The sequence below is a fragment of the Dryobates pubescens genome, chromosome 43 (genome assembly GCF_014839835.1).
Source record: "Dryobates pubescens isolate bDryPub1 chromosome 43, bDryPub1.pri, whole genome shotgun sequence".
Taxonomy (NCBI): Eukaryota; Metazoa; Chordata; class Aves; order Piciformes; family Picidae; genus Dryobates; species Dryobates pubescens.
In genome coordinates, this window is record NC_071654.1 from 19,475 (window position 1) to 45,535 (window position 26,061).

At 47.7% G+C, this 26,061-nt stretch overlaps 1 protein-coding gene across 1 annotated transcript; it reads left to right on the forward strand.

Moving 5' to 3' along the window:
• Positions 1–12,624: 12,624 nt before the first annotated feature.
• Positions 12,625–13,083, forward strand: LOC128899321 (olfactory receptor 14A16-like; the record flags this gene model as incomplete). Its single annotated transcript, XM_054177702.1, has 1 exon — positions 12,625–13,083. A coding segment is annotated over one exon (459 nt), but the record flags the coding sequence as incomplete, so codon positions are not given.
• Between the last annotated feature and the right edge of the window lie 12,978 nt (positions 13,084–26,061).

Genomic DNA, 26,061 nt, shown 5'->3' on the forward strand with positions numbered 1-26,061 from the left:
TCAGACCCACAATCTGAAGTTTTTCTACTGTTATTGGGTCCCAGTGAAGCATACTGGGAAAAGTGTCCCCAGGGGCTGGTTAGAGCAGAAGGAGACAGTGGATGCCAGGGAAACATCACTGGAGGCACTGAAGCATCTCCAGGCTGTGGTGAGAGCAGAGAACTGAGGCAGTGCTGGACAGGTCAGGACAGCAGCTCAAGATGGCTCTGCTGCTGAGGAAACCTGGAGGGGTTTCATTGATCCAAAGGGCCAAGCCCTAACCCCCAGCCCTTGGCAAGGCATATCCTGTCCCTCACCTGTTGGCTCAGGGCTCTGCTGGGGGCAATGGGGAGTGAGGATTGAGCAGTGAGCAGGGTAGGACCTTGTCAGGTTTTTGCTGTGGTTTTCTTGCAAAGAGACAACTCCTGCTGAAAAGGAATGAAATGTACCTTTAAAAATACTTTTTATCAGATGCTTTGTGCAATAAAAACCTCTTCAATTAGCTGCAGAAACCTTGGCAAGAATTAGAGGTTCAGCAGTATTAATGAGCCCCATGGAGTATTTGGGGCTGATTACATCATCCTTAGGTACTGCCAGGAGACTCTCGCCAAGGTACTGCCAAGAGGCCTCTCAACAAGTCCAAGTCAGAAGCAAACTCCAAAGTACCTTGAAGCACTGATTGGCCTCACTGAGGCTTGTTACTGACAAAGGCTCCCCAGGGACTCGTTAGAGCAGCTTGTTAGAGGCCAGGATTGCAGGGAGGACAAAGGCAAGTACAGGGCAGAAAAGCTTGCCTTTGGTCTAGGAAGCAGAAAGGCCAAGCCGTGACTGCTGTCCTTGCAATAGAAGAACCTCAAGCCTCAAAGTCAAGTTTTCTCCTTCCAGGCCTTGGTAGCAGAGGCAAGTGCCAGAGCCAAGGGGACAAAGACCTTGTTCCTGTTGGGCCTCTGAGCCTCCACCAGTGCCCTCTCACCACAGCCTGGAGATGCTTCAGTGCCTCCCACTGATGCTTCCCTTGCATCCAGCCTCCTGCTCTAACCAGACCCTGGGACCCTTTCCCAGTATGCTTCTCTGGGACCCATTAAGAGTAGAAGAAACTTCAGAGTTTGAATCTGACTTTGACTTCTGGAGAGGTTTCATCAGCTTCTCTGAGATTCATGCACTCGGCAGGCAAAGCACCAGAGGGTTCCTTTAAATGCCTTGGGTTGGTCTGCTGCTGCTGAGCTGGGCCAGGCTCCTTGGCATGATGGAGCTCTGGCCAGGAGCATCTCCTCTGCACAGCACAGCAGGGCTGAGGACACTGCCAGGGCATCTCAGGGAGATGAGGAAGGCAAAAAGAGCTTCAATCTGGATGCTGAGAGCCTGAGCTGGAGAAGAAGTCACTGCAGTTGCTGACAGGGTGAGTCTGTGGTTGCAGGGCAGTGCAGCTGCAGTTCCTGGAGGCATCTCCTAAAGCTGGGGTTGTGTGCTGGGGCAGGGACTCTGCTGCCTGTCAGGCTCAGGTCTCAAGCAGCCCAGGGAGCTCTTCATGCTGCTTTGGGGAGAAGCTGTGGTTGGAAGGAGTCACCCTTGGCAGGGCAAGGCAGGGCAGGGCAGGGCAGGGCATGGTCCTTCTGCTGTGGAGAGGTTGCTGTGTTGGGTCAGGCCTGCTCTCAGCTCCAGCTCATGCCCAGATCATTTCCAGGGGGACTTTTCATGACTGTGTTCCTGACTCAGTCTCTGCTCGCCTGAATCTTTGCTTCCACTGTCTCTGGCCTGGCTGGTGAGGAAGAAAACTGAGCTGGGCCTTTAGAGCAGGGGCTGGCCTCTGAAACCATCACACAGAGCTTTACTGGAACCTCACCAAGTGCCTACACTCCTCACCTGAGGGCTTTCCTGAGTGTCTGTCATGGCTCTCTGGGCATGGACAGCCTCAGCTGCAGAGTCAGGCACAGACACTGTGAGCTCTCCTGTGCAGGGTGGAGCCACAGCAATGAGGTGTCCCAGCTGTCCTCCAGCCTGGGAAGCTCTGGGCAGTGCAGAAGCTGTGAGGCTGGCAATGAGCTGACTGGAGGCGCTGCCATGGTCATGCCTTGGCTGTGTCCTTGAGGTGTCCATCCAGGCTGTGCTGCCTTCCAGGGGACACTGAGCAAGTGTTTCCTGGACTAGAAGTGGGATGCTGAGACCCTGAGACACTGAGTGGTGTGTGGTGGATCCCTCTGCTCTCAGCAGTGTTCTGGTGGCTGCTCAGGGTGACATGGGAGCATGGTCACCCTGCAGCTGAGGTGCAGAGCAGGGTGACTTAGAGTCCATGGGGAGCACTCACACTCTTGCCTTTTACCCTAAGCCATGACCAAGCAGTGCACCAGCCTTGGAGCTGAAGGAATGTCCCCTGAGAAGAAGCAGCAGGTGTCTGTGTGACAGGGGACGGTCTGTGGGGAGTGGTTTTGGCTGTGCTGAGAGAAGTCTCCTCTCACTGTGTCCTTCTCTTTTGACAGTGCCTCCTGGCCAGAGGCAGCAGATGGACAACAGCAGCTCCATCACCCACTTCCTCCTCCTGTCATTTCCCAGGCACAAGGCAGCTGCAGCTCCTGCACTTCTGCCTCTTCCTGGCTGTGGTGGGTTAGAGGGAGACCCCCTTCCCCACAACAACCATCCTCTGCTACCAAGAATGTGCTGGGTTGAGGCAGCCCCCCCTCTCCCCACCACGGGCAGGAATAAAACACTCAGACAAACGGATTGCAAAAGTGATGAAAGTTTAAATAGGAAGCAGTGAATGTTACAGAAAACCCAAAGCACAGTGACAAAGAACGATCCCAAAGCAAACCCAGAGGCATCCCATCCCCACCTGAGGGTACACCCGAGACCCTCAGGGCCCCTTCTTCCCCTCCCTCTTGCTGGGCTAGTCTCAGCTGGCCAGGTCTGAGACTGCCATCCCCCCGTGGCCTTGGGCCTAGCAAGGCCCAAAGCCAGCAGACATCTCCCCCAGTTACCGGCTGGCAGAGGAGGAAGAAAAAGAGAGAGTGCTAGACCCCGCACTGGATCTTATAGTGGTGCAAAGAATCATGGTAGGAAAATACACACAATTTCCTGTGTCCATCCCTCTGGGCTGGACTTCTGGACACAGGAAGTGAATACACCAGGGGGGCACCCAGCTCAAACTGCAACACTGGCCATCTACCTGGCTGCCCTGCTGGGCAATGGCCTCATCATCAGCACCATAGCCTGGGACCACCACCTCCACACCCCCATGTACTTCTTCCTCCTCAACCTCGCCCTCCTTGACCTGGGTGCCATCTCTACCACTGTGCAAAAATCCATGGACAATTCCCTGAGGGACTCCAGGGACATCTCCTATGCAGGATGTGCTGTTCAGGTCTTTCTGTTTGCCTTTTTCATTTCAGCAGAGTTTTCTCTCCTCACCACCATGTCCTATGATCGCTACATTGCCATCTGCAGACCCCTGCACTATGAGACCCTCCTGGGCAGCAGAGTTTGTCTCCACCTGGCAGCAGCTGCCTGGGGCTGTGGGATTCTCACTGCTCTGCTGCACACAGCCAATACATTTTCCCTGCCCCTCTGCCAGGCAATGCTGTGGAGCAGTTCTTCTGTGAAATCCCCCAGATCCTCAAGCTCTCCTGCTTCCACATCCTACCTCAGGGAACTTTGGCTTCTTGTGGCCAGTGCCTGTTTATTATTTGTCCTTTTTGTGTTGATTGTGGTGTCCTATGTGCAGATCTTCAGGGCAGTGCTGAGGATCCCCTCTCAGCAGGGACGCCACAAAGCCTTTGCCACCTGCCTCCCTCACCTGGCTGTGGTCTCCCTGTTTCTCAGCACTGTAATCCTTGCCTACTTGAAGCCCTCTTCTATCTCATTCCCATCTCTGGATCTGGTGCTTGCAGTTCTGGACACAGTGGTACCTCCAGCAGTGAACCCTCTCATCTACAGCCTGAGGAACGAGGAGCTCAAGGATGCCCTGAGGAAAATGACCACGGATGCATTCAGAAGCAATAAACTCTTTGTCCTCTCCTGCGGAGCAGTTCTGATGTCACTCACAGTCTGTTTCTCTCTTTTCAGCTGCTGCTGGTGCTGTTCCCCTTGTGAGAATGTTGCTCCCACACAATGTCTTTCTTCAGACCATTTCTGCTTCAGTGCTGTCCTGTCTGCTGTGACCCAGAGACTGCAGAGAGGATCAGCTGTGCTCCCTGGGTATAGCAACATGCAAGGAAAATTCTTCCCATCAAGAAGTTCATAACAGAGACAGAGGAGTCTGGTAAAACTTTATTTGAATAAAGGGAGAGTCCACAGGACAATTCCCTGTGGGGTCTCTCTCATTGCTGAAGGCACAGCTCCCCTTTCATCCTCCATTTCTGGGTGCAGATTTCCCTCTCCCTTTCCCCACTGGCTGAGGTACTCAGGATTTAGTCTTTCGCCAACCCCCTGCTACATGTCCCCCTTCACACGAACCCTCCCTGCTTCATACATCCTATGCTCATTTAAATTAGGTTCTCCACTTCTCTGGGTGGAGAAGTTAATATTCAGCAGTCTGTTAAGGCTGTGCTCTGGCCTAAAAGTTCAGCAGTTCAGGCTGTGTTCAGTGCCTGCTATGTTCGGACAGACCCCTACTGATTTACAGCAAGGTTCAAGGAAGGGACCTTAGCAGAGGCCCCTTTGTGATTTACATACACACAGAGAAGGTGAACTGTCTGGGTCCTCCCTTTCTCTTCCAACTCCCTCTTAGCCAGTTCTTCCTTTGTAAAGACACTCCCTCCTTTTGATCCCATCAATCCCTCCTCTTCTTGCTTTAATAATTGTCTTTACAAAATTCATTCATCATTAATCCTTTCCTCTTGGCTTATTTCTGATGTTGGTCTTATTTGCAGATACATCATACTGCTCTTTTTTGTAGCCTTTTCTGGCTCACTTGAGATGGCTACACCCTGCACCTGCCTGACTGCAGGATGGATAAGCCATACAAAGCAGGGTATCAGACATGGTAGAAAGATTAGAGCTGCTGTTGCACAAAGAGAGAAGAATGACACTCGTTTGACCCATGGCCCACCAGGCAACCAAGACAATGTGTCCCATTCCAGTCCTTGCCAGGTTTGGACTGGTCCATGAGCTATTTCCCTGCTGTTGGTGGCTATATTTATTGCTGCTTCCCCGTTGTCCTCAATCTTTAGGCACCAATCAGATGTATTAAATTTTCCCCATCCACCTCCTTTCTCAGCTAATAGACAGTCTGGAGAGTCCATTTTGGTGCATTGTCTCTCACACCTGAGTTTGGTGTTTGGCTAATGGTACCTGTGGATGGAGTTTACCTGGACTTCAGCAAGGCCTTCGACACTGTCCCCACAGCAAACTTCTGGCCAAGCTGTCAGCCCCTGGTTTGGACAGCAGCACTCTGAGCTGGGTTAGGAACTGGCTGGAGGGCCGAGTCCAGAGAGTGGTGGTGAATGGTGCCACATCCAGCTGGCAGCCAGGCACTAGTGGTGTGCCTCAAGGATCAGTGCTGGGCCCCAAGCTCTTTAATATCTTTATTGATGATCTGGAAGAGGGCATTGAGTCCATCATCAGTAAATTTGATGACAACACCAAGCTGGGGGCAGGAGTTGATCTGCTGGAGGGTAGAGAGGCTCTGCAGAGGGACCTGGACAGGCTGGACAGATGGGCAGAGGCCAAGGGCATGAGATTGAACACATCCAAGTGCCGGGTTCTGCACATTGGCCACAACAACCCCATGCAGTGCTACAGGCTGGGGTCAGAGTGGCTGGAGAGTAGCCAGGAAGAATGGGACCTGGGGGTACTGGTTAGGCTGAACAGAGCCTGCAGTGTGCCCAGGCAGCTAAGAGGGCCAATGGCATCCTGGCCTGCATCAGGAAACAGTGTGGCCAGCAGGAGCAGGGAAGTCATTCTGCCCCTGTCCTCAATCACTGGTTAGGCCACACTTTGAGCACTGTGTCCAGTTCTAGGCCCCGCAGGTTTGGAAAGATGTTGACTTGCTGGAAGGTGTCCAGAGAAGGGCAACAAAGCTGGGGAGGGGTTTTGGAACACAAGCCCTATGAGGAGAGCCTGAGGGAGCTGGGGTTGTATAGCCTGGAGAAGAGGAGGCTCAGGGGAGATCTTATTGCTCTCTACAACTACCTGAAGGGAGGTTGTAGCCAGGTGGGGGTTGGTCTCTTCTCCTAGGCAACCAGCACCAGAACAAGAGGACATAGTCTCAGGCTGCACCAGGGGAAGTTTAGGCTGGAGGTGAGGAGGAAGTTCATCTATACAGAAAGAGTGATTGCCCATTGGAATGGGCTGCCTGGGGAGGTGGTGGAGTCGCCATCATTGGAGGTTTTTAGGAGAAGAATTGATGGGGTGCTTGGTGCCGTGGGTTAGTTGTTTGGGTGGTGTTGGATTGGTTGAAGGGTTGGACGCGGTGATCTTGACGGTCTCTTCCAACCTGGTTTATTCTATGTATTCTATGTATGTATGTATTCTATGTATCACTGAGAGAGTTGTTAGCCATTGGATTGGGCTGGCAGGGAGGTGGTGGAGTCACCAGCCCTGGAGGTCTTCAAGAGGCAGATTGACATGGCACTTTGTGCCATGGTTTAGTTATGAGGTCTTTGGTGAGAGGTTGGACTTGATGATCTTTGAGGTCTCTTCCAACCTTGCTGATTCTGTGATTCAGCAGAGCTGCAAAAGACTGCAAGCAAGGGAGAGAGATAAGAGAGAAGAAGAAGAGGAGGAGGGGAACTGGAAACAGACAGCAGGAGCAAAACCACTCTTCTTACATTGTTTACAAGCTGTTGTCTTCAGAAAGGTGCAGATTTTCAAGCTTTAGAACTGAAGTTCCCACTGCATGAATGTGGCAATGGTGGCAATAAGCAGTGTGAGCAATCTGGCAGTATAGGTCTAGAGCCTGACATGGTGGTAGGCCATGCTCAGCATAAGTGCAGACGTAGCTAGCAGTGTAGCCAAACAATGCTGTGCCTGCATCATGTAACTAAGCAGGGCACTGGTAGCTATAAACACAGAGAGTTATCTGGGAACAACAGGACGCACACCTGCATCAACAGCCTCACGTGTCATTAGTAGTGTGACCAATAATCTATAACAGTAGGATGTGTGGTCACTCGTGGGGAACCAATGAAGCTATGCCAACGATGCTCTCTGAGCTGTAGAGGTTCCTTAATTAATCTGAACAATACTTAGATCATATTGATCATCCGTATTGATTCCGTACTCCGTCATCAACAACTGGCACCCAAACTCCTGGGTGGGACCCTCGGACTACGATGCTGCTCAACCCAGCATAAGAGGTACGCTCCAAGAGGGTGGAAAGCCGGTTGGATCAGCACTGCCCCAGCGGTGGAGAAATAAGCAGCGTGTGCTCAGAGAAGGAAGAGAATCTCACCAGGATCTGGTGAGCGGACAGGGAGGAAATGGGGGTACAACTCAGTAAGAAGAAGAGGCTGTGCTAAAAGTCCTCCAAAGTATCCTCTCCATGAGAGGTATTACTTACGATTCTGGGATTTTAAAAGGGCTATTAGCCTGGGCCCGGGATCAAGGTCTTATCCCCACAGTAAAAGAAGCTTTACTTCCGAAGCCTGGGACAAAATTGGAGCCCGGTTGTGGGATGAGGTGTCTAAAGGCTCAAAGGAGCTTTTCCTATAGCACCCTGTGGCACATTGTCAACATACACTGCAATCTATGAAAGCAGAAAAGTCTACTCTCGATTCAGCTGCTGCGGCGTTGGTTCTAACCGAGACCAAAAAGGGAGATTCGGAAGGCTCTGCACCCTCAACCCTCCACCACTGCCCCCCCCCCACACACATCGTCTGCCGCTCCATCAGCATCCTCGTCACAATTTGTTACCCACTATTCCTCCTTCTACATGAATCGGAGGTCTCCAACCTGGTGGCCCTGGCGGTCATCGCCATGGCAGTGGCCCTGGTGGCAGCCCTGGCAGCAGCCATGGCAGCGGCCCCAGAGGTCCCGGCGGCCGTCTCCATAGCGGCAGCCCCGGCGGTGGCTATGGCAGTGGCCCAGCGGCCCCAGCAGCCCCAGCAGCTCCGGCTCCATTTCCCTCCCTGCCTCTTAAATCCCAGACATTATCAGCAGAGGATATCACTGCAACAGGGAATACAATCAAATTCCGAAGGGACAATTGTGTAAGGGATTGGGAGGTGGGAGGATGGGGAACCGATCCGGTGCTGTGTCAGTGGCGAGGTATCGTGAAAGACATCTGGATGATTCAGATTACTGGGCCATCAATTAATAAGGCAGACCCCGCCCAATGATATCAATGGGTAACCTTGCCTCAAGGCATGCAGAATTCTCCCACCCTGTGCCAAATGTATGTGGCTTGGGCTTTGTCCCCATTTAGACAGACTCATCGTGACTTCTGCATCTATCATTATATGGATGATATTCTAATTGCAGGAAAAAAGTTAGATCCTAAGACAATACTCTCTGAGCTTCAACCCATGTTAGAAAGCAGAAGGTTGAAAATAACACCACATCAGACCTTGCAATTTCTTGATAGATGGGAAATGGCTTGCAATGCCGCGGAAGCCATGCCTCAGCAGTCAGCAGACCCTTTTACACGGTGTCACTGCTGACCAACTTGTTGGAGCAGGACCTTTGCTAGATCAGATCAGCAAATGCAACTTGCTGATGAAGCTTTACAATTAAGTCAGGATTTAGCGATCAAAGCGTGGTCAAGAATCCAGGATGATAAATCTGATCCTGCGCTGAACACTACTTGGCAGGGTCCAACAGGGCCATTTGGTTCCTTTGTTGATACCTTACATATGGCATTCAATACTAGTCCAGATGTGACTCACGATACGAAGGTAAAAATGTTGGCTGCTCTGGCATTTGACAATGCTAACAAAAACAAAACTAAAAACTAAAACAAAAAAAATTAAAAGGAAAAATATATTAAAAAATAGATTTAAAACAACAAAAAATAGCTATAACAAATAAAATTTTACAAAAATAGATAAAATGAACAGATAAGTAATGAAAATAAAAAATAACTTTAAAACATTTTAAAAAATTAATTAAATTTTTAAAATCAAATTATATTAAAATTTTAAAAAATAGATAAAAATTTAAAAATACAAAGAATAGTAAAAATTATAGCTAAAAATATATATAATTTAAATTTTTTTAAAAAATACATTAAAAAGGTATAAAAAATTACATTAAAAAATTACATTAAAACTACTAATAAAGAAAATTAAATTAAAAATAAGAAAAAATACAAATAACATTAAAAATAAAATAAATAAATTTAAAAATTAAAATAAAAACTAAAATAAAATTAAAATGAAAATTACATTTAAAAATAAAAATAAAATAATAATAAAATATAATAAAACATAAAATAATAATATTTTAAAATAGATTAAATTTTTTAAAAATCAAAACATAGCAAAGTAAAATCAAAATAAATTAATACAAAATTTTAAAAATTAAAAAATAAAATTGATTAAAATTTTTTAAAATTAAAAAATAGATTAAATAGATAAATTTTAATAGATAAAAAAATTATATTATATAAACCAAACATACACAGAATTTAAAAATTAATTAAAATTAAAAACAAATAAGATAAAAAATAGAAAAAGTAATTAATTTTTTTAATTAAATAAAAAATTCGATTAAAAAAATAGTCTTAAAAATTACACTTAAAAAAATTTAAAATACTAAGAAAAATTTTTTAAAAAGAATTAAAAAATAAAATCAAGTTTTTTTAAAAAAATTTTGTAAAATACATAAAAACCTATAGCTAAGGGTTTTAGTGATACCAACAAGAAATAACTACCCCATGTCAACTGCAATCATCGCAATAAACAATGGCAGAAGAATTAAGAACATGAAAGAACAGCATTTCACATGAAGTCAAACATTGATCACAGTAACTGTTATGATAATCTGAGATTAAAAGCATCAATCAGTCCTGAATTAGGACTGACTATTATGATTGTTTGATTGTTGTGTGAGTAGAGAAAATGTTCCTGTGGATTTATGTTACCTCAACAGTTTGCCACCCAGACACAGAAGTTGTCCTCACACTGGACTTAGAATTGATATGGACACATCTGGATGCTTGGTGTCTGGATGTGAGGCTCTGCAGTCTGAAGAAGAAGCAGGGAACTGCAGAAACTGCAGAGGAGATCTGCCAGGATGGGGGTTGATATCTGTGGAGAGGCTGAGGGACCTGGGCTGCTTCAGCCTGCTGAATGGAGGCTCAGGGCACTGCCAGAGCAGTGTGCACATAGCTGAAGGGTGGTTTCAGAGAGGATGGAGCTCTTCTGGGGAGTGGAAAGAGACCAAAACCTCCACAAAGTGCAGCTTGGAAGGTTCAGAGTGGAGGTAAGGCCAAAGAAATATCCCTCTAAAGGGCAGAGCTGCTATGCATGAGGCCATCCAGAGGTGTCAGGAACTGTCAGGGAGAGCTGAGACAGCTCAGGGAAGGGATGGAAATGGCAGGGGGAGAGCTGGCTGGGGAAGCAAGATTGGTGTCAGCAGCCTGAAGGGAAAGAGAAACAGGCATGGGACAGTGTAGGAGAGGCTGCAGTAGGGATGGCCAAGGGCTCTGGCAAGGCTGAGAGGCCCAACAGGACCAAGGCCTTTGTCCCCTTGCCTCTGGCACTTGCCTCTGCCACCAAGGCCTGTGAGGAGAAACTTGGCTTTGAGGCTTTGAGGTTCTTGTATTCCAAGGGCAGTGGTCAGGGCTTGGCCTTTCTGCTTCCTAGACCAAAGGCAAAGTTTTCTGCCCTGTACTTCGCCTTTGTCTCCCTGCAATCCTGGCCTCTAACAAGCTGCTCTAACGAGTCCCTGTGGAGCCTTTGGCAGTAACAAGCCTCAGTGAGGCCAATCAGTGCTTCAAGGTACTTTGGAGTTTGCTTCTGCCTTGGACTTCTTGAGAGGCTTCTTGACAGTACCTTGGCAGAGTCTCCTGGCAGTACCTAAGGATGATGTAATCAGCCCCAAATACTCTATGGGGCTCATTAAATACTGCTGAGCCACAACTTATCCTCTAATTCCAGCCAAGGTTTCTGCAGATAATTGGAGAGGTTATTATTACACAAAGCATCTGATAAAAATGTTATCACAGGGAGAATCAGAGCCCAGAGCCACAGGTGAGGGACAGGATCTGCCTTGCCAGGGGCTGGGGATCAGGGCTTGGTCCATTGCATCAATGAAACCTCTCCAGGTTTACTCAGTAGCAGAGCCACCTTGAGCTGCTTATCCTGACCTGTCAGCATGACCTCAGTTCTCTGCACTCCCCACAGCCTGGAGATGCTTCAGTGCCTCCAGTGACGTTTCCCTTGCATCCACTGTCTCCTTCTGCTCTAACCAGACCCTGGGGACCCTTTCCCAGTATGCTTCATTGGGACCCATTAAGAGTAGAAGAAACTTCAGAGTTTGAATCAGACTTTGACTTCTGGAGAGGTTTCATCAGCTTCTCAGTCTCTGAGGTTCATGGACTTGGCACCAAAGCCACCAGAGGGCTCCTTTAAATGCCTTGGGCTGGTCCTGTGCTGCTGTGCTGGGCCAGGCTCCTGGGCTGAAGGTTGCTTCTGGCAAGCAGGCAGCACTGCAGGAGACAGCTCTGGCCAGGAGCAACTCCTCTGCACAGCACAGCAGGGCTGAGGACACTGCCAGAGGATCTCAGGGAGATGAGGAAGGCAGAAAGACCTGTGAGGTTTCCAGGAATGGGAGGATGACTCAGAGCTCACTGGAGGAGAAGTCACTGCAGTCACACACATGGTGAGGCTGTGGGTGCAAGACACTGCAGCTGTAGCTCCTGAAGGCATCTCCATCTCGGCAGCTGATGCTCAGCCGAAGGCTCCTGAAGTGTGCACACAGCAGGAGGACCAAAGCCCTTCAGTTCCATCCTGTGAGCAGCAGTGAGCAGAGCTGGGGAAGGAGAAGGCTTCACCCCCAGCCCCTCTGCCTTTCTCTCTTCCCTTCACTGTCTCTGCAGCACTGCAGGCCTGCTCCCTGTTTCTCCACCTCTCCATGGGACTCCAAGTCTCTGGGATTGGGCTGTTGGTCACTTTCTGCTCTAATATCAGAGGAATCTTCATGGCAATTCTGGGTCCCTGCTGCATTTGAAGTCGTCATGAATTCTGCCATTGGGTTGGTAGTGATGGGACTGAGCTGATCCATTCCTCATGCAGCTCAGGGACAGGGGTTACAATGAGGCTGAGAGAAGTGTGCCCTAACTTGTCACTGCCTTTCCCTCCTTGGACAGGTCTCCATGGCCAGAGGCAGCAGATGGCCAACAGCAGCTCCATCACCCACTTCCTCCTCCTGCCATTCCCAGGCACAAGGCAGCTGCAGCTCCTGCACTTCTGCCTCTTCCTGGCCATCTACCTGGCAGCCCTGCTGGGCAATGGCCTCATCATCAGCACCATAGCCTGGGACCACCACCTCCACACCCCCATGTACTTCTTCCTCCTCAACCTCGCCCTCCTTGACTTGGGTGCCATCTCCACCACTGTGCCCAAATCCATGGCCAATACCCTGAGGGACTCCAGGGACATCTCCTATGCAGGATGTGCTGCACAAGTCTTTTTTATCCTCTTTTTGTTTTCATCAGAGTATTTTCTCCTCACCACCATGTCCTACGATCACTACGTTGCCATCTGCAGACCCCTGCACTATGAGACCCTCCTGGGCAGCAGAGTTTGTCTCCACCTGGCAGCAGCTGCCTGGGCTTCTGGCTTTATCTATGCTCTGCTGCACACAGCCAACACATTTTCCCTGCCCCTCTGCCAGGGCAATGCTGTGGACCAGTTCTTCTGTGAAATCCCCCAGATCCTCAAGCTCTCCTGCTCCACATCCTACCTCAGAGAACTCTGGCTTCTTGTGGCCAGTGTCTGTTTAGTCTTTGTCTGTTTTGTGTTCATTGTGGTGTCCTATGTACAGATCTTCAGGGCAGTGCTGAGGATCCCCTCTCAGCAGGGATGCCACAAAGCCTTTGCCACCTGCCTCCCTCACCTGGCTGTGGTCTCCCTATTTCTCAGCACTACATTCTTTGCCAACCTGAAGCCCTCCTCCATCTCTTCCCCATCCCGGGACCTGGTGGTGTCAGTTCTGTATGCAGTGGTGCCTCCAGCTAGTGAACCCTCTCATCTACAGCCTGAGGAACCAGGAGCTGAAGGCTGCCCTGAGCAAACTGATCCCTGGATGCTTTCAGAAGCAATAAACTCTTTGTCTTCTCCTGCAGAGCAGTTCTGGTGTCACTCAGTGCAGGCCCAGCCTGGCTGCTGGAGTTCTGGCTGCTGCTGGTGCTGTTCCCCTTGTGAGAATGTTGTTCCCACACAAATGTCTTTCTTCAGACCATTTCTGCTTCAGTGTTGTCCTGTCTGGTGTGACCCAGAGGCTGCAGACAGGAGGAGCTGTGCTCCCCATGTGTGCTCAGCAGAATAAAGGAACTTGCAGGGAGTTGTTTCTCTGATTTCCTTCCTCCAAGGCTTCTGTGGAGCTGCAGGGCAGTGCCTGTGTGCAGAGCTGGAGGGGCAGAGTCCCAGCACAGCAGCAGTGCCAGGCAGCCCCAGAGCTTGGGCTGTTCTCAGCTGCTCTTTCTTCCCATCCGCCCCCTCCTGCTGAGCCTCTGTGCTGGGCAAGGCCTGAGTGCTCTGGCAGCTTGGGCACTGTGCTGCTGTGTGGCAGTGCTGGGACTGCAGGCAGGGAGAGTCCAGGGCTGCTTGTGGGACAGAGCTGTGCTCCAGAGCAGCACTGTCATCAGAACAGGAGGTCTCCTCATGCCTTCACACCCCAACCCCCTCCCATTGCAGACTGCACCTACTTGCAGTCCAATGTTTTTCTCCAGTCCATTTCTGATTCAGCACTGCTCTGTCTGCTGTGACCCAGAAATTGCAGACATGAGGAGCACTCTTCCCTGTGTTTTCAGCACAATCAAGGACTCTTCAAGGTTTGTTTTTCTGAGCTCCTTCCTGACAGCTTTCTCTGAAGCTGCAGGGCAGTTCTGTGTGCAGAGGTTAAGAGGTAGTCTCTCAACAGAGGTTGCTGGGCTCTGATCCTGGGAAGAATGTGTCAGGCTCTTGTCCATTGTTCAGGACACTTGGACAATAGACAATGGTCTGAAACTGATAAGGTTCAGGCTACACAGAGAGAGGAAGTTGTCCAACATGAGGATAATCAAACCCTGGAAGCTGTTTTTCAGAGAGTGTGCAGGAGCTCTGCCCCAGGAAGTGACCACTACCTGTTTGGCTCAAACCCTGAGGAATCTGTGATCATAGTTAGAGCTGGAGGTTGGTTGAGACACCTCCTGAAGTCCCTTCCAGCCTCACTGCTGCTGTCCTCCCTTGCACTTCATAGCTTCCAGTTAGGGAAAGCTCTGGAACTCGCCCTGATCACAGCACTCATTCACATCAAGTGCAGAGCTTTCTCACAGGTTATCCCAGCCAGCACTCACCACATCCTTTGCTTCACTCAAGATCTTCTCTGTTACTGTTGTAATACACTCCACAAAGAACCTCTGACCCTCCTGGCCTTGCACTTCTGGGGTTGTACCTTCTGATGGCATTGCTGAGGTTCCTGTGGTATTTACCCCCTTGGGTGGCAACTCCATGGAACAGTTTCCATTCTATGCCTGTAGGTTCCTGCACTCCCCCACACTGTTAACTTGTTTGAGGCACTGGCCCTCTAACCTTAAATGCTGTCATGCTGGGATGCCAGTCCACAGGGACCTCCACACGTGAGTGGATTTGGCCATCAAAGGCCTCCTGAAGTTTGACAAGGCCAAGGCAGGCAAGGTCTGCACTGGGGCAGAACAACCTCATGCCTCTGGACAGGCTGTGATGTGACCAGCTGGACAGTGTCCCTGGGAGGGGGACATGGGAGTCATGATGGAAGCCACATCAGATGGTGAGGTTCCCATTTCTAAAAGAGGGGGGAGAACCTGGAGAAGTGCAGAGAAATTCTCTCATGAAGGGCTTAGGGCCCACAGCACAGGAGCTGTGTGCCAAGCTGGAGGCAGCTGGGCCTCTCTGGCCTGATGAAGGGCAGGCACAGGGCAGTCTCAAGGCAGACAGCACCTGCCTGGAGAGGTGGTGGAGCCAAGCTCTTCTGCAGCGGCAGATGGCCTGGCAGAGACAACAGCTACAAGGTGCTTGCTGCCAGGAGCTTTCCCCTGGGCCTTAAGCAAGTTGGTGTCTGCTCAGTTTTGTCTGTTTTGTGTTCATGGTGGTGTCCTATGTGCTTCAGGGCTGTGCTGAGGATCCCCTCTCAGCAGGGATGCCACAAAGCCTTTGCCACCTGCCTGCCTGTGACAGTCTTAGGCTATGCCTTTCAGAAGAGACAGTTACTGAACACTCTGGCTGAATGTTTGGGTGTAAAAAGGAAAACAAAGATAATTCTAACCGAATTTCATTGGTAGATCAGTTGAATGTAACGTTAAGGTTTTGCTCTGTGCAGTCAGTCCGAGTCTGTTTCAGTCTCGGTCTGGACAGCTGTTTTTCTTTCTTCTGTGCTTGGTGCTGGCCTTGGATTAATGAGATAAGAAACTAATTCTTTTCTTCCCTTAGCATACGCTTGGAACTAACAGAATTTCCCTTAATAATTACTTTTCTCTCTAACCCTTTTTGGGAAAAAAGGGAGGAAGGGGAACAGGGGTTTTGGGGGGGACCCTCCTCTATTGGCGGGGGCAGTTTTTCTGTGTTACATGTCTTTCCTGTATATTTTTGTACATACTGTAAATACTGTATGCTCTGTATATGGTCATTGCAGTTCATTCTGCTTGTAAATAAAGCCCTTCCATTTTGCTTCTCTGACTGAGTTAGCTGTGGGTTTGGGGTGGGGGGGAGAACTGAACGTTTCTCACTCCACACATACCTAAATTCCACCACCCCCTTTGTTTTGTTGTTGTTGGTTTTAACCTAAGATGAGAATGCATGTTGGGTTAAAATTAATTTTGACTTTCCCTTTAACTGATTAAAATTATGGCAAGCTGCTGAGGTGACACAGAAACCCGTATGAACATTTTCAACAATCAGACAACAATCAGACAATCATAATATTCAGTCCCAGTTCAGATGGGTTTTTTTGGTACATTCTTCTGATTGATGCTTTTGGTCTCAGATTATCATAACAGTTACTGTGATCAATGTTCAACTGCATGGGCAATGCTGTTCCTTCAGATTCTTGATTCTTCTGCTGTTGTTTATTGCGAGGATTGCAGTTGACAAGCAGTTAGTTATCTCTTGCTGGTATCACTAAAACCCTTAGCTATAAAATATACTCCTTTTTTTTGGTTATTTTTTCTTGATATATTTTAAAACTAATTTTAATTTTTTTTTAATTTTAATTATTTATTTAAATTATTTTACTTTTTTAGTATTTCTTTATTTTTTAATTTAATTTTTATTTTTAATACAAATTTTAAATTTATTTTTATGTTAACTTTTTAAAAATTTAATTTTGATTATTTAAAAAAATTTAATCTAATTTTAATATTATTTTTTCCTTATTTTACATTTTTTAAAAATTAAATTTTATACCATTTCTATTTTTTATTTTTTAATGTTATTTTTAATTAAAATTTTAAAATTTATTTTAATTATTTTAAAAATTTAATTTATTGTTATTTTTATGATTTTTCATGATTTTTATTTTTAAAAAATTAACCTAATTTTTAAATTTAAAAATTTTTTTAGTTTTTCATTATTTTAAATTGTTTTTATTTTATTTTTATTTTTTTACTTTTTATTTTTTAACCTTTTTTGTTTCCTCTAGTTTTCATGTTAATATTTTTGTTACTTTTTTTTGTTTTAATCTAGCAGTCCCAATCTTAATAATCCTTTATTTTTTGCTAATAATCCTTATGGGTTTTGTTACTAGTTATTTTTGGTAGTAATCCTTATGTTTTGGGGTTTGTTTTTAAATTGTTGTTGGTTTTTATTATTATTTTGTTGAGTTGTTTATATTTTAATTTTTTATTTTCTTTGTTTAACTTATTATTATTAGCTATTATTTTGTTATTTTGTACTTTATTTTTTGTATCTAAATTTTTAAATTTTGTTTTTTATTGTATTTTTTGTATCTAAGTTGTAATTTTTTGTTTTGTTATGATTTTTTTTAATTTTTGTGTGTGTGAGTTTTTTTACTTTTTTGGGTTTTTTTGTATTTTCTATTTTTGTCTAGTCAATGTCTAAGAAAGAAATAGAAAGATGTTATATTAGCTAAGGAATACTTTTTAAAATGAATTCCTATTTGCTACAAACCTTAACTATATTACCTGGAGCTCCTTTGCAATGCCGAGGCACACAACTAAGAGGGTTCGAACCAAAAGAAAATCTTACAAGGTGAACTCATTACTAAGTACTTACACCTTACTGCAATTACTAGGTACTAAGTACCTGTAAATACCAAATGCTTACTATTACTAGGAAAACTTAGCAAAACTCTAAATAATAACTCTCTTAAGGACATTATAATCAGAAGTGATGAAATTAGCACTGTAGCTTTAAACCAGAGCAGAGCTTTGGTAGACTAGTGTCTTACCAGAAAAGGGAGGGGCAGGCGGGGGGGCAAGTGGTGGGGGGTGGTGGTTAGCAAGGTGTGCCCTAATTCCAATTTTTTCTGCACTAGGGTCTTAACAACTTGCAGCCTATCTTGTCTTGAGTGACCAGTGTTCTACCCATACTGGAATTTGAGGGTTTAATTTGAGGGTGGGTTGCTGACTAGTAGCTGCTGCAGAAAAGGAACAGAAACGAGTTTTGCTCCTAGCTAACTTAAGGCATCTCAGCCCAATAGAGGAACTGGAAGGGTTAACAGGGACGGTCTCACAGTAATTGATTTGCCATCTTTAAAACTAATTGCACTGGCTCTTTGCTGACCCAGGTTGTTTCAATACCTTTTAAACCCATGACTCCAGAATTTGCCATCAGCAATGGCCACTGACCATTCCATTTGTGGTGAGGTATAATAGTGACATCGTCTCCAGTATCCACAATCATTGAAAGTTGTATAGTTTGTCCACAAGAGTGTCTGATAGTTACAATCTGTTCTAGTTTTCCCTTTTGGATTTCTAGGGCCAATGAGATATTAGGCATATCGGTGGATCCAAAGCCTTGTCCTCAAATCCTGTTAGAAGCCTTAGGCACTTAGGACTCAAATGGTATTAGCTGAGCAATTTCTGTCCCAACAGGAGTGCTAACAGGAGGGGTAATGGTTTAGAGCATAATTTTCATAGCCCAGTCATAATCAGAATCTATTGAACCAGGAATTATAAGGATGCCCTGTCTAGAAGTAGACGATCTGCCAGTTAACAGAGCACAGGGTCTGTGACCCAGAGGACCGTGCTGATTGGACTCAACAACAGCATTTTGTGGACTCAAGAATGACATCCACTGCTGTTTCCAGGTCCACTCTATGCTGCCAGAGGTGGCTGCGATGGGTGGGGCGGTCCAAGCACCCTGGTTTGGTGTCGTCGCGTGGGATGTACTCACACTGCAGGAGCAGCTTCCCTGCCTATGACAACCTGGAGTAAAATGATTAGGTCTGCGACAGTAAGCACAGCACTTTCGAGTCTGTCCAGCAGTCAGGCAGTTTGATTTAAGGTATCTAGGTTTCCAGAAGTATGATGATTTCCACCCAGGTTGTTTCCCTTGTGCAGGTGGTCAGTACTGGTGGTTTCACGAACTGCTTCTATGGCTGTGGCTAGATATGTTGCTGTTTGTCGGTGCTTCATTCGTTCTGCGTGCATCCAGCAGTCGTGAGGTAGTGGCACCTGTTGGTAAAATGCTGAGAACCTGTTCAGTTTTGTTGTTAGCATTGTCAAATGCCAGAACATCCAGCATTTTTACCATAATATCATGAGTCAAATCTGGACTAATATTGAATGCCGTATGTAAGGTATCGACAAAGGGACCAAATGGCTGTTAGACCCTGATGAGTAGTGAGAAGCGCAGGATCAGATTTATCATCCTGGATTCTCGACCATGCTTTGATCGCTAAATCCTGACTTAATTGTAAAACCTCATCAGGAAATTGTATTTGCTGATCTGATCTAGCAAAGGTCCTGCTCCAACGAGTTGGTCAGCAGTGGCACCATTTAAAAGGGTCTGCTGACTGCCGAGGCATGGCTTCCGCGGCATTGCAAACGATTTGCCATTTATCAAGAAGTTGTAAGGTCTGATGTGGTGTTATTTTCAACCCTCTGCTTTATAACATGGGTTGAAGCTCAGAGAGTATTGTCTTAGGATCTAACTTTTTTCCTGCAATTAGAATATCATTCATATAATGATAGATGCAGAAGTCACGACAAGTCTGTCTAAATGGGGACAAAGCCCAAGCCACATACATTTGGCACAGGGTGGGAGAATTCTGCATGCCTTGAGGCAAGGTTACCCATTGATATCATTGGGTGGGGTCTGCCTTATTAATTGATGGCCCAGTAATCTGAATCATCCGGATGTCTTTCATGATACCTCTCCACTGATGCAGCACCGGATCGGTTCCCTGTCCTCCAACCTCCCAATCCCTTACACTATCGTCCCTTCGGAATTTGATTGTATTCCCTGTTGCAGTGATAGCATCTGCTGATAATGTCTGGGATTTAAGAGACAGGGAGGGAAGTGGAGCCCGAGCTGCTGGGGCCAGCTGGGGCTGCTGGGGCCGCTGCCATGGCCACCGTCGGGGCTGCCGCTATGGGGATGGCTGCCGGCACCTCTGGGGCCGCTGCCATGGCTGCTGCCAGGGCTGCCCCCAGGGACACTGCCACCAGGGCCACTGCCATGGGGATGGCCACCGGGGCCACCAGGTTGGGGACCTCCAATTCGTGTAGAAGGAGGAATAGTGGGTAACTGAAATTGTGACGAGGATGCTGACGGAGCGGCAGACAATGTGTATGGAGAGGGGTGGGGGGGAGGTGGAGGGTGGAGGGTGTGGAGCCTTCCAAATCTCCCTTTTTGATCTCGGTTAGAATCAATGCCGCAGCAGCTGAATCGAGAGTAGACTGCTCTGCTATTATAGATTGCAGTGTATGTGACAATGTGCCACAGGGTGCTATAGGGAAAAGCTCCTTTTGAGCCTTTAGACACCTCATCCCACAGCCGGGCTCCAATTTTGTCCCAGGCTTCGGAAGTAAAAGCTTCTTTTACTGTGGGGATAAGACCTTGATCCCGGGCCCAGGCTAAGAGCCCTTTTAAAATCCCAGAATCGTAAGTAATACCTCTCATGGAGAGGATACTTTGGAGGACTTTTAGCACAGCCTCTTCTTCTTTACTGAGTTGTACCCCCATTTCCTCCCTGTCCGCTCACCAGATCCTGGTGAGATTCTCTTCCTTCTCTGAGCACACACTGCTTATTTCTCCACCACCGGGGCAGTGCTGATCCAACCGGCTTTCCGTCCCCTCTTGGAGCGTACCTCTTATGCTGGGTTGAGCAGCATCGTAGTCTGAGGTTCCCATCCATGAGTTTGGGTACCAGTTGTTGAGTATGGAATCAATGTGGACGACCAATATGATCTAAGTATTGTTCAGATTAATTAAGGAACCTCTACAGCTCACAGAGCATAGTTGGCACAAGTTCATTGGCTCTCCACAACTGTCCACATGTCCTACTGTTATACACCATTGGTTAAGCTAATATCACATGAGGTTGTTGATCAATATATGCATACTCTTATTCCAAGATATCTCTCTGTTTTTATAGCTACCAGTGCCCTTCTTTAGTTACATGCTGCAGGCACAGCACTGTTTTGCTACACTGCTAGCTACTTCTGAGCTTATGCTGGGCATGGCCTACCACCATGTCAGGCTCTAAGCTTGTACTGCCAGATTGCTCACACTGCTTATTGCTACCATTGCCACGGTTTCTGGGACAGGCCTTGGACTATACTGGGATGGGATTGGGAGACCAGTTTGTACCTGGACAGGGCCCAGTCAGTACTGGGTTGGAGTCAGAATACACAGTTAACATGTGGAAGGATGCAGTAGATACAGGGAAGGCACCAGGGAATCTACATTGTACTGGGATGGGACCCAGAGTATAGAGGGATGGAGCAAGATGATGCAGTTTGTGCTAGAATGAGGCCATGTCTGCTCTGGGAGGGGACCAGAGGATTCAGCTTGTTTTGGACCAAGGCCCAAAACTGTACTGGGAGAGCTCAGAGAGGTTCCATTTGTAGATGGAGGGGGCCCCAGTCTGAACTGGGATGGCATCAGGGGATAAGTTTGCAGGTGTTATAGATGACTCCAGGTAAAGGTTTCTGGTAACAATTTTATTGGCAATAGAAGAGCATAAAAAGGCAATAAAAGCCATTGGAATGGGCTGCCTGGGGAGGTGGTGGAGTCGCCATCACTGGAGGTTTTCAGGAGAAGACTTGATGGGGTGCTTGGTGCCGTGGGTTAGTTGTTTGGGTGGTGTTGGATTGGTTGATGGGTTGGACGCGATGATCTTGAAGGTCTCTTCCAACCTGGTGTATTCTATGTATGTATTCTATGTATTCTATGTATGTAGTCAATAAAAGCAAGCAAAGCAGCGAGCTGGGCTTGCAAGGGTACCAAACTTCACCCCCACAGCACTTTTACAATAGCTTGCTTTCTCTTATATAGCTACATCATCTACATAAAGGAACTTATGCTAATTAGAAGGCAGGTATATGATAACGAGTTCTCAGAATAGGTGGGCAAATCCCTGCTCATGAGCTCTCTGCATGGTAAGGGTCTTCCCGAGGCTCAGTTGTCCAGGCTTCTTATCTAACGAAAACAAATTCCCAGTCCTGGTGTTTATCTTAATACAACTTCTCCTTAGCCTTGGTGTCTCCAATTAGCCAAACACAAAGTCTCTGTTCAAGTCTGTAAAATATGCAGCTTTCCCTTCATCCTCAAAACTTGCAAACTTCTGAGGCTTAATATTGGTGCACTCTGAATTTTATACTTTTAACACAAATAACTAATATATTCCCCACACAGGGATGGGCCCTGGTCTGTGCTGGGATGGAATCAGGGTTTCAGGAGATGCACTTTGTACTGGGATGAGACTCAGACTGTGCTGGGAGATGGCAATGGGATCCCATTTGGACCAGGATCAGGCCACAGCTGCACTGGGATCAGGATATGCACTTTGTGCTGTGCTGGGTGCAGCTGGGGCTGGGAAGGGGTCCAAGGGATGAACTTTGTCCTGGCACAGGAAACTGTATGGGATATGGGAGATGGGAGATGGCAAAGTGATGCAGGTTGTCCTGGGATAAGACCACGACTGAGCTGGGAGGGGTTGAGGAGATGCAGTTTGTACTGAGATGTGCCCAGGTCTGTACAGGGATGTGTTAAATGGTTCCCAATTGTACTATGTGGGGACCAGACTGTACTGGAATGTGCCCAGGGAATCCACTTTGTACTGAAAAGGGTCCAGGATGTACTGGGAGGGCAGAAGAGGATCCAGTTATTATTGAGACAAGGCATGACGGTGTGTGGTTTGTACTGGAATGGATGCATTCAGTACTAGGAAGGGAGACAGGGGATACATTCTGTGCTGGGATGGGACCCAGGCTGAAGTGCTAAAGGACAGTATGATCCAGTTTGTATTAGGATGAAGCCACATCTGTACTGGGAGAGGTTAAAGGAAACATGTTTGGACTGAGTCTAAACTAGAAGGGGGTCAGGGTATCCAGCATGGAAGGAACTCAGAGAAACAACTCCCGGCAAGGTCCTTTATTGTGTTGAACACACAGGGAGCACAGCTCTGCATCTCTGCAGCTTCTGGGTCACAGCAGACAGGACAACACTGAAGCAGAAATGCTCTGAAGAAAGACATTTGTGGGGGAACAACATTCTCACAAGGGGAACAGCCCCAGCAGCATCCAGAACCCCAGCAGCCAGGCTGGGCCTGCACTGAGTGACATCAGAACTGCTCTGCAGGAGAAGACAGAGTTTATTGCTTCTGAAAGCATCCAGGGATGCCCTGACCCCCAGCCCCTGGCATGCTAGATCCTGTCCCTCACCTGTGGCTCAGGGATCTGATTCACCCTGTGAAATCATTTCTATCTGATGCTTTGTGTAATAATAACCTCTCCAATTAGCTGCAGAAACCTTGGCAATAATTAGAGGTTCAGCAGTATTTAATGAGCCCCATGGAGGATTTGGGGCTGATTACATCATCCTCAGGTACTGCCAGAAGACTCTGCCAAGGTACTGCCAAGAAGCCTCTCAACAAGTCCAAGTCAGAAGCAAACTCCAAAGTACCTTGAAGCACTGATTGGCCTCACTGAGGCTTGTCACTGACAAAGGCTCCCCAGGGACTCGTTACAGCAGGTTGTTAGAGGCCAGGATTGCAGGGAGACAAAGGCAAAGTAGAGGGGAGAAAAACTTGCCTTTGGTCTGTGAAGCAGAAAGGCCAAGCCCTGACCACTGCCCTTGCAATAGAAGAACCTCAAAGCCTCAAAGCCAAGTTCCTCCTCACAGGCCTTGTTGGCAGAGGCAAGTGCCAGAGCCAAGGACACAAAGGCCTTGGTCCTGTTGGGCCTCTCATCCTTGCCAGAGCCCTTGGCCATCCCTACTGCAGCCTGTCCTACACTGTCCCATGCCTGCAGCTCTTTCCTTTCAGGCTGCTGACACCAATCTTGCTTCCCCAGCCAGCTCTCCCCCTGCCATTTCCTTCCCTTCCCTGAATTGTCTCAGCTCTCCCTGTCATTTCCTGACACCTCTGGATGGCCTCATGCATAGCAGCTCTGCCCTTTGAGGGACATTTCTTTGGCTTCATCTCAACTCTGAATCTTCCAAGCTGCACTTTGTGGAGTTTTTAGTCTCTTCCCACTCCCCGGAAGAGCTCCATCCTCTATGAAACCACCCTTCAGCCATGTGCACACTGCTCTGGCAGTGCCCTGAGCCTCCATTCAGCAGGTTGAAGCAGCCCAGGTCCCTCACCCCCCCCTAGAGATGTCAACCCCCATACTGGCAGATCTCCTCTGCTTCCTCCCCAGTTCCTCCCTGCTCTTCTGTACTGGAGAATGCTGCATCCAGACACCAAGCATCCAGATGTGACCACAGCAGTGCTGAGCCCACAGGGAGGTCAACTTCTGTGTCTGGGTGGCCACACTCCTCCTGCGGCAGCCCAGCTGCAGTTGGCCTTCTTCACTTCTTCAGGGTTTGCTCCATCCCAGTTTCTTTTGAATGGTTCCTCCCAGACCCTGTGGTGCCTTTCTGCCTGGGGCTGGAACACACCTGAACCTCCAGCTCCAAACCAACAGGGAACCAGTTTGTTCTGGCATGGGGTTCAGTCTGTCATGGAGTGGATAAGGGGATACAGGTTGTACTGGGATGATTCCCTGTGGTAGGTTGAGAGAGGGCTTAGCTCTCTCTCCTCCACAGAGTAAGAAACCACAGCTAACTCAGTCAAAGAGCAAGCTATATATTTACAAGCATATATGGAAAGCAGGTTATATATATAACACAATATATACAGGTATTTACAATATATACACAGAAATACACAGCAAAGAGAAATAACACAACAAAAATCCCTCCCTCGGGGAGGGATCCCCTCCTTGGAACCCCCTCTCTCCCCCCCTACATCCCTTTTTCCCCAAAAAGGGGTTAGAGAGAGAGAAAGACAAGTTACTAAGGAAAAGAGTTGTTAGTAAGCTTCAAAAGCCCATGCAGGATTAGTGTTTGCTTATCTGAAGGCCAACTCCAGCAGTTCGCAGAGAAGCAGGCAGGGAGAACAGGCTGAAACACCAAACTCCCCCAACTCCTGAACCGAACTGAACTGAGGAAAAAAAAAATGCCAACTGCTTCACAATCTAAAGCTACATTTCTGTCTACCAACCAATGAAATTCCTTTAGAATATCAGAATGTTTTGGTTCTAGTACCGAGAACGTTAGCCAGTGTGTTCCAGCAGTGTTTGTCCTTAAAGGCACAGCCTCAAACGACCACATTCCCAGATGAATGGTTGGAGGGCTTCAGGTGGTGTAGCCTTTCCTGGGAGTGGGCACAATCTGTACTAGGAAGGAGTCCTGTTCACTGATTTGCACTGGGAGTGCTGCATTTGGAACTGTGAGGGTGTTGAGGCTTTGACTTTGCTCTAGGACAAAACCATTTCTGTGCTGGGAGGAAATCAGCAGATGCAGGTTTCACTGGGATAATCCCTTGTCTGTACTTGGTGATGCCATTGGAAGCAGTTTATTCTGGAACAGGTCTGAAATTGTACTGGAGTAGCATCAAGAGAAGCATTTTATACTGGGACAAGGCGAAGCTGTACTTGAAGGTGTTTAAGGCACCCTGCTTGTAGTGGAATGGAGCCCAGTCGATACTGGGATGGGATCAGGGACCCCAGTTAGTATTTGGATGGAGCCTGATTTGTACTGGGAGGGACTCAGGGTATGCAGTTTGTACTGGGATGTGGCCCAGTCTGTGCTGAGATGGCATCAGAGTGTCCAGTTCACAGGTGGAGGGACACAGTAGGTACTGGGAGGGAACCAGGGAATGCACTTTGTGCTGGAAAGGGACCCATCCCCTGGGGTGGAGCAAGATGATCCAGTTTGTGCTGGAATGAGGCTGTTTATGTTCTGGGAGGGTACCTGGGGATTCACTTTGTGCTGGGACAAAGCCCAGTGTGTACTAGGAGGGCGCAAAGAGATTCAGTTTGTGTAGGGAGGAGAATCCAGTGTGAACTGGGGTAGCATCAAGGTGTCCTGTGTGCACTGGAATGGGGCCTAGGCTCTACTGGAATGGAATCAGAGATTCTAGGGGATGCACTTGGCACAGGGATGAGACCCAGACTGCACTGGGAGATGCTGAGGTGATGCTGCTGGTACTGGGTCGAGACCACATCTGTGCTGTGAGGCTCAAGAGATCCAGGTCATACTAACAGGTGGCTCAGGCTGTGCTGGGAGGAGTTACAAAGATCAAGTGTGTGCTGGATGGGGTCCAGACTGTATTGGAATGGGGCCAGGGAATCCAGCTTGTACTGGAACAGGGTCTAGTCTGTCCTGGGAGGGGCCCAGGGGATTAAGTTTATCATCAGCCAGGCCCAGTTTGACTGGGAGGGGTAAGAAGGATGCTGCAATCGAATCACTCCTTAGGCACCACTGAGCACAAGCAGCAGCATCTCTGTGTTCTTAGCAC